The following is an 8,580-nucleotide window of genomic DNA, read 5'->3' as shown; positions in this document are numbered from 1 at the left end:
GCTGTCTCATTTTTGAGTGTCGCAGAACTCGTCGCTGCCTGTCTCGTCGTGCTGTGCTTTGCTATGCTTTGCGCTCGTCGTTTGTCCGTCTCCCGCTTCGTGTGCATGTTCGTGCCTGCTCAATCATGTTCGTTCGTGTCTCGACTTGGAGCCCGCTTCGTGTGGACATGTGGCCGAAACCAGTTTGTGGCTTTTCGCTTGCTGCTGGCAATGCTGCTGGCCCCCACACTGGGTACACTTTCGACGCTTGCCGGCATTTTTAACAGTTTGTTTACGTTGGCAGGCGCAGGCGTTGGGTGTGCACAAATGTTAACGATAACAGGAGTGGCTAGGCTCATGTTAAGTCAGGCAAGATTAGAAATGCAAGAGAAAGTTGCTATGCCTCTGCCTTATCCCCATTTAAACTATGTTATTTGCATCAATCAACGTTCTATTCAAATAATTGTGATTAGTGCAAAATGTCAATAAAATATCCCATTAAAAGCAGCTCCTAAAATCAATTAAAAATATAAAACGCTTTCCAATCACGATAATTCTTAAAATAAAGATTTTGCAATTAGTTCAGAGTAATGTAATGTAAATCCGTTCCAGAAATGTCCAAAGACCTGCTCGGCATTAACTAAACTTTCCATTAATTGGCATAAATTAGAAGTGCGGATACGTGTTGCATTTAAATATCTTATTTATTCTGTGGCAGGACCACAGCCAGCCCGCACGGTGTGGAGTGGCAAGCCAATCAAGTGATTGACCACAAATGTGGAGAGGAGAGAGGGGATGAGCAATGGCGGCCTGTAAGCATTGAAATCATTCGAAATTAGGGCAGGTGGAATAATTTATGCTCGTATTAATAATGGCACGTAGCCAATCATTTGAATGCGATCTAATTAATTTCCTCTTTGGTTTACCTTTGAAATTGCGCCAAGGCTCAGGCCCGTAATGACAGGACCACAGGCATAAGCCACTACTCATTCGATGGCCCAGATAGATGTGCAACTACTTGTACATACATACATATGTACATACAATGTACATATGGATATCAATAAAATCAAATAAATATATCGTTTGCGGGCCAGCCATCCTCCACCTGAGATCCACACGCATATAAATAACCAACGATGCGGCATTTATCTGACTCTTACCCAGGCCAGAACCGGCTCCGGACTCCGGACTGCCATCAGTCTCAGCTTACGTTCCATTTCAAATGGTTTTGGGCCGCCCTGGGTCCCATTGAAACTAAAGACGAAGGAATTGTTCTTCTTTTTTTTTTTGTCCGTCTTCTCGGGCATTGTTTTTGGGCGGTGAGGCGGTGTGGGAAGGAGAGTGCTCCCGCATATCGTTGGTTCTCCTTACGGGCTAAAAGGGATAAACGTTTTTAGCATGGCCTGCACGATTTTTATGTAAGGAACGTGTTGTTGTTGCCCGTTTGCCCCCCCATCTCTCCTCCAATCCCACCACTGGCAGCCATGTCCGTGCGACTGTTTCGCGTCATTTGCTCTCCGCTGGAACGTAATTTTATGGCTGGCAGCAGCTTCAGCCCGGGTCTGGTCTCCAATTGCAGCGCCAGAGCACTGCTGAAGGGCAAAACGGAAGTAAGTTGAAGCCAAAAATTTCTGCTCTGCCGTTTTTATTTGACGAAACGTTTTGTGCCTTTGTGACTACGATTCCGATCCCAGGGCATTCCTCCAGAAGTTGTCAAAACAAAGCGAACCAAACTTGCAATAAGTGGAGAGCAGGAGACGGGTTGGGCGTCTAGGACTGGGGGCACCTGCCTCACCTGGCATCCGACCAAGTGCAAGTCCCATTCTGTTTCTCTCTCTCTCTCTCCCTTGCGCTCTGGGGCAGGCAACCGAGAATATCGCTTACCAACTCGTTTGGCAATTTTTCTCAATTTTCACATTGAAAACTAAACGCCTTGCCCTGCGTCCCAGCCCTCTGGGCTGATGTTTGGGCATCCAATTTGGTGGGGGGGCGAGGCAGGTGTCAGCGGCACAAAGCTGACTGGATTGCCGCAGGCCAGTGGCTCTGGTTGCCTTTGCCTTTGCCTTCGCTTCATCTTTGCTGCTGTGGCTGTTACCTACTGTTGCTGTTGCACGATTGCTCTTTGGCGATTTGGACTACCCCCTGCCCACACACACAACACACACAACACACACATTGACGCACACTGAGCGAAACAATGCACAAATTGTTGTATGTAATTGTGCGTTGGCTTTACCTCCACAGCCACAGCCACACCCACACACATCAACACGCTCCGCACTCACACACACATACGCAGGCACACCTGCCGCTGCGTGCCCCGAATTCCATTGCATACTTTCCGACGCCTGCTTCAGCATTCCTCCCCTTGCAGCAGCAGCAGCAGCAGCAGCACCACCGCCAGCCTTGACTGTGCAAATAAAAAGTGATATACGCGCGACACTGAATGAATATTAATCGCTTTCTTTTTGCCCCACGGTTGGACTGGGCTTCCAGCCAGCCAGCCAGCCAGCCAGTTGGCCATTCCATGGCGCTCCCATGGAGAATGCGGCCCCACTCGGCCAAACTCTCTTTTGTTTTGGACCAGCTGCCCGACTGATTTGGCAGCTTAAATGATTTCCGCTTCAACTCGACGATGCGTATGGCAGGAATACGGTTGAATTTATTAGTTAAGTCGGTCTGATTGTTCCTTCAGCTACTCTTCCCCGCTGCACTCTGCTGTTTCACTTTGATTTCTCTTTTGGTGTTCCATGTTCGCAATTAACAACCTTTTTTCTTTGGGTATCCCTTTTTAGATACCCTTGCAGCTCCTTTGCCTCTTTGATGACTCTTTCCAAGTTCCAGATTCATTGTACCCCATCCAAGTGTATCTTAATTCCTGGGATTCACTCATTATGCACGAAAAAACCCTTTCAGCTGTAAGTTGTCATAAGGGTTAACACCTCCACCGCTGCCTTTCTCCGCCCTGTACTTGACACCTTTGCAGGGCTTCACTTTATGCCCAAGAAGAGAAAAGCGAGAGTACATTTTGGGCACTGCAACTTGTGTCCGAACCCTCCGTGGTGGAGTGTGGTGCCGTTTCATTATTTATGTTATTTTTTAATGAATTTCTCGCATTAAATTTCGCAACAATGAATCGCTTTGTGCTCCAGAGGGGGGGTGTTCGATGTCACCGAGGTGTTTGCCTCGGTTGACACCTCATCAGGGTCGACTTCCCTGTCCCCCTGCCCAGTGTCTGGCTGGCTGGCTGGGTGGGTCTGTTGGGTATTTCCGCAAACATGTTTGCATGTTTTGCCACATAGAATTTATAGTTAATTTTCAATTTTGTTGAACAAGCAGCGCAGACACCGACACTCGCATAGATTTGAATGAATGGATTCCATTTTCCAGTCATCCCAGGTGGACACTGAAGGGGGGGCGAGTAATGGCAGAGTGTAACCACCCAATGTCAAAGGCAAACTTTGCAGACAACAAAAGCTCGTCGCAGACTGTGCCCCAACAGGGGTGTTGGCAAATGCCGTTGATGGGGCAGGCGCTGGAGATGCAGCAAAGTTTTTGCTCTCCATTCTAATTGCCAGTGAGGCCGTCGCCGTTGCCGCAGCACACCCCTTTGGTAGGTGTCAGGGCTACGCCCATGTGGCTTTTGATTCTTTGTGGTTGGGCGTACCAAAAAAAAAAGAAAATGAAAGTAAGACAACTAACTGAAAAAAAAACAGAGAGAGAAGAGAACACAAACTGGCAGCGAAACTAATCTGCATGTGAACCCGAACATGACACGCACACACACACACCCACCACACACACACACACACACACATACATAGAAAAGCAATTTGTTTGCGGCTCTCACTATTGTTGCATGATTATTGTTTGTTTGGATGCGTCTGTCTCTCTGTGCTGCCGCAACGCGACTCCGACGCGTCCCCCCAGCTTCTGTGTGCCCATCTTTGTCACAGTTTTTTCCCTTGCTTTCTCCCTTTCTCTATCGCTTGCTGTGTGCATGTATGCGTGTGTGTGGGTCTGTCCTTGCTGTGTAGTTAACCTGTCTGCTTGTTGGATTACGAGAAGCAACCCACAGACAGGCGGCATAAAGGGCGTAGCGGATGGGTGGGTTGAGGAGGAGACAACCAAAACAGGCAACAAAACAGGCAACAAAACATGTATCTATTCATATGCCACTTTGTGTCGTCTCTGTTGTGCGGCGGAGGGGGGTGGAGCAGGTCTGGTAATGCAATACGCATGCAGCGATACCACAGAGCTCAAGCCCCACCAGCCATAAAGCCCACCATTTGGGGTTCCACTGCGTTAGACAGACATTTTAACGCTTATTTTACTTTTGGCTAGCCACACATTCACAAACACTCACACGAAACACTCACATGCACTCACACGCACACTCGCACGCACACACACACGCACACTCACACCGCAATTTTCACACTTATTTGCCTTTACGCTCAGCTCAATTGCATTTCACGTGGGAGAAGCGAGAGTGCACTTTAATGCCGTGAATGTGAATGTGAATCTGAATGGGAAAGTACACCAACAAAATCATACTGGGTCGTGACTGAGGATCTGCGGTGAGGATTTACGATGCAGGTCGAGAAAGTCCTGAAACACATCGCACAGAAAGTAGAGCCAGAAACCTGAAATGATAAGAGCACAAGGCGCTCCGCTCGCTATATGTTGGCATTTGCTGGCACAGCGACGCTGTCTTACGTACCCGCAATGGTGTAAAATAGGGGGATTACCAGGTATACCGGTTTACTCTGCAGATAGCAGTAGTAGCTCACAGTCTTGTAGAGCAGAGTGTAGATAAAAACGATGGCCGCAACACACCAGGGCAGGTACATCCAATGGTTAGACTTCAGGGAAGAATCAGCAAACAGAATACAGCGGGTTCAGTAAATATTTGTGATGATTGTTCTCACCTTTAGGGAGCCCACGATGAGCAGCACTCCACCGATTGCCTGCAGCAGACAGACGTGATACCACACAGAGATCTCCCAGGAGTCGCGGGGCTCCACCAAGGTGGGTATTAGCAACGGTAGGACTATGGAGACGATCAACGATAGCACCGCAATGGCAGTGCGAGCGTGCGTTCCCTGCCACTCATTGGGGAGCGTTCTCTCCATCTGAACAACGCGAACAAACAGCAAGAACTGAAATCAACCTCCACTGGGGTTTGCCAGTCGCTGCAGCAGAGGGAATCGCTCACACACCATTCCAGATAAATATATTAATACGCTGGGAATTGATTTGCACAGCGCGCAATTGATAAACATATTTCTTGGATTCCCCAATATGAAGAACTGACTGGTGATGTCATAGCTGCGTAACTGAGTAGAACGCTCAACGATAATGGAGCGAGCTCCCTTGCTCTCGTTCATTCTCTCTCCTTGCTCTCTGCGCGCGGGCACTCGCTATCTGTTCGCGTGACTCATCAGCGCTCTCCCTCTGCCACTCTGCTTACACCTTCTAGCTACACTTTTAATCATCATCAGCAATTGCTCAATCGCACTCTCTCCTATGGCCAGCGGCTGCTGCTGGACCTTTTTCATCGAATCATTTGATGTGCGAAAAACTTTAAGTTTGAGAACGGAAATGGTGAATGGTGAATGGTGGCTCCTGGCTGCAAAGGCTTTTCCCCATCTTAAGTAGCTAAAGCATTTCGCGTAAATTAGCCAAGTGTAGACTTCATTAAGTTGGGCCAGTAAATTAAGTGCTAATGTCGAAAGTTTTGACCGACAAAGTGCGCAATGAAATGTTGCTGCTGTTGGTGTTGTTGGTGTTGTGGGTTGTTGGTGTTGCTGTTGTTTCAGCACCACTCTAGCGCCGGAAATAGCCAGGGGCAAGTACAGCCACGGCAAAAGCGGCAGCAGCAGCAGCATCAACCGCAACAACAACAGGATGAACAGCACGATGAGAATGGAGAATGGGCATGGAGCAGAGCAAAAGTGGAAAGGACGCTAAATTGATGATGTAGAGCGAAAGCGAACGAAAATTGCACTCACTTTCCTTGGGTGCCCAAGCTGCCGAGTACCCGGTACCCGGTACCCAGTACCCACTCCTAACCCCCTCCCTGAGGGCATCTGCCACCCCGCCTATTTACCCGCTCGCTCTTCAGCTTCCCATCTCCCTGCCACACACAGTCTGCACAATTTTTAATGCTTTAATCTTGATGCTAATAAATCTTGAAGTTCTCTGGCACTTTTACATTACATTCAGGCTGGGGAAAGGGTTGAGCAGGGGTGTGGGAGTCAAGGGGCAAATACAATTAGACAGCTGCACGCTTAACGTTCTTAGTTTAAGCCAATTTGAATGCACTTTGCCCAGCCACCAGCCACCAGGCCAACAGGCACCCAAAACTACCAAAAAGAAACTCGCAACAAATGCCCCTAACCCTCGCCCTGGTCCTCACTCCCATGCCGTCGAGGTAATTGCTGCTGACACTGGAAGCCAGTGCGAGTGCTGCTCCAGTGTCAGTTTTTAGGTGGCGACATCTTCCCTAATCGAATTTCGAGCGTTTCGGTGCGTGTTCCCTGGCCATTGATTAGCCCCAGCCATGGCCTCGTCCTGCTCCTGCTCCTGCTCCTGCTCCTCGACTCGACTCGACTCGAGTTTCTGTGTATCAATCAGCCCCTGGGCTGGCTGGGAAAAGGGGCAACATAATTTCCCCATGCCAAAGTTGCCTCTCAACTTGGCCACAATGTCATCAGCAGTTGACACTTGCGGTGGCTGTGGTCGGTGGCGTCGGTGGCGTCGGTGGCGCCTTCTCCCTGGCTCCGCTGTGACACACAACTGTCAGAATGGCGTGTGACAAATTTTTGTTATTAGATGAAGGCAAAGCCAGGCAGTCGGCTCCCGCCTCCACCCTCTGTGGGTTTTATTAACTTGAAATTTATGGCCAACCATTAGGCAAGACAAATTAATCAAAAGAAAGCGATGGGCCGAGGGGAAGGGCCGGGGTGCGTTGTGCATTTTACTTTTTATTTCCCTGTACATAAATTTGTATTTAAAAATGAGTTAGAAGCGGAGGCTACGTTACAAAGGCGCCTGGAGACGCGGTCCGGGCTCAATTTCACGCCAACTCATCTCCCCGCTCCCCTGTCCCATCTCTCCTCTCCCATCTTCCACCTGCCAAATGCCAAATGGATCCCATTTCTCTCTTTGCGTCTGGGACTCTTCTTATTATGTAAGAATTTGTCATTTCCTCAAGCACGACCTGGCTCTGAAAATGCAATTTAACTGCTCTGCTTTCAGTGCGGGAGAAAGGAATTTTAATGTTCTCGTTTTTAATGGCGGAGCAGAAGCAACATTAAAGCGGCAGAAAGTAAAACAAACTTCTGCCCATAGATGGGGATCCACATAGCTGAATCTCCTCGGTCTTCCCACCAAGCTGTTGTCCAGTTAGCAAAGCAGCAGCATATGTTGTCCAGGGGGGGAGTCCCGTTTTCCTTTTGCTCTTCCGGGGGGTTGAGCGTAAGCTTTATGCTCTGGCCATGGCTGGGCACACACCAAAGGCTAAGCAAAAACAACAAAAAAGTGCAAAAATATGTTGCACATAAATTTGTATTAAGTTTGGCCCGCTGTCACTTTTTCTTCTTCGGCCGCCATCTAAGCAATGCGGGCAGACGGCATAACGACATAATCATAAATTTAAATATGCAACCCAGAGCTCGCTCAGAGTGTTTTCCCTCCCACTTCCCCTCCCCCAACCGTACTTTACATCTTTGCCAAAAAAAAAGGAAGCGAAAAATGGCATGGAGAGCGGGAAAACCTTGGCAGTGACAGTTTCACTTTGCCTGGCATAAGGAATTTCCCTGCCCCATCGCCAGTGCCGTCGCCGTCGCCTGTTTGCCAGCCACACATGTGGGCCCCAGCTTTATGCGTCTTAAATGAAGTTGTTTTCTGGCTGTCGAGCTGGCAACTGGCAGTGGAATGGGCACTGGAAAGGGAGTTGGGATTCGTAGGTGAAGTCGTTGCCATTCTGGATCTTTATTAGCTAAGGCTGGATGTAAATCGAAAGAGCTGCAGAACTCCAGGGGGGGGGAGAGCAAGTAAAAATGTTAAGAGGCTTTGTCTCAGCTAAAGACTACTTCTAGTGATTGTAACTAAGAGAAGATTTGGGGAGAAGGCAACTAAAACTTAATGGGAAAAACGAAGGCAGAAAAATAGGGATGAAATTCGAATATAAATTCTATAATGTATGTCGAATAAAAGCTAAGTGTTAAAACATTCTATTGCAGATCTGCATCCGATGTGCAGCTGATGCTTAAAACTGACGCTAAAAAGATTGATTTACATGCTCCAACTAATGTAAGCTCTTTATAGACCTACAAATGATTTCAATCAGCCTCCAAATTGAGACGCCCAAGTCGGAAGCCCATAAGTTATGGCACCATTGGCCTCCATTTGGGCATATTCCCAGTTCAATCAAGTAATTTCAAGCGATTTACAATGCCCAGAATAGAAAAGAGTGCAAGAAAAATGGTCCCAAAAGTTTGAGGGGGGCGAAACCCAACACCTGGGCGCATTCATGCCACCAAACCCCCAACAAAAATTTGACACAAACATTTGCGAGTAATCCAAAAGAGA

At 48.2% G+C, this 8,580-nt stretch overlaps 1 protein-coding gene across 1 annotated transcript; it reads right to left on the bottom strand.

Moving 5' to 3' along the window:
* Window positions 1-4,453: 4,453 nt before the first annotated feature.
* LOC117889866 lies at window positions 4,454-5,149 on the bottom strand. The gene is made up of 3 exons (XM_034794373.1): window positions 4,914-5,149; window positions 4,706-4,847; window positions 4,454-4,628 (listed from the first exon to the last, which is right to left on the bottom strand). The coding sequence occupies exons 1-3, from the start codon at window positions 5,115-5,117 to the stop codon at window positions 4,534-4,536; spliced, it is 441 nt and encodes a 146-aa protein (XP_034650264.1). The 5' UTR covers window positions 5,118-5,149; the 3' UTR covers window positions 4,454-4,533.
* Window positions 5,150-8,580: the final 3,431 nt, after the last annotated feature.

This window comes from Drosophila subobscura, chromosome E (assembly GCF_008121235.1).
Source record: "Drosophila subobscura isolate 14011-0131.10 chromosome E, UCBerk_Dsub_1.0, whole genome shotgun sequence".
NCBI lineage: Eukaryota > Metazoa > Arthropoda > Insecta > Diptera > Drosophilidae > Drosophila > Drosophila subobscura.
Note: the sequence above shows the minus strand (reverse complement) of the source record. Positions and strands in the feature narration are given on the sequence as shown.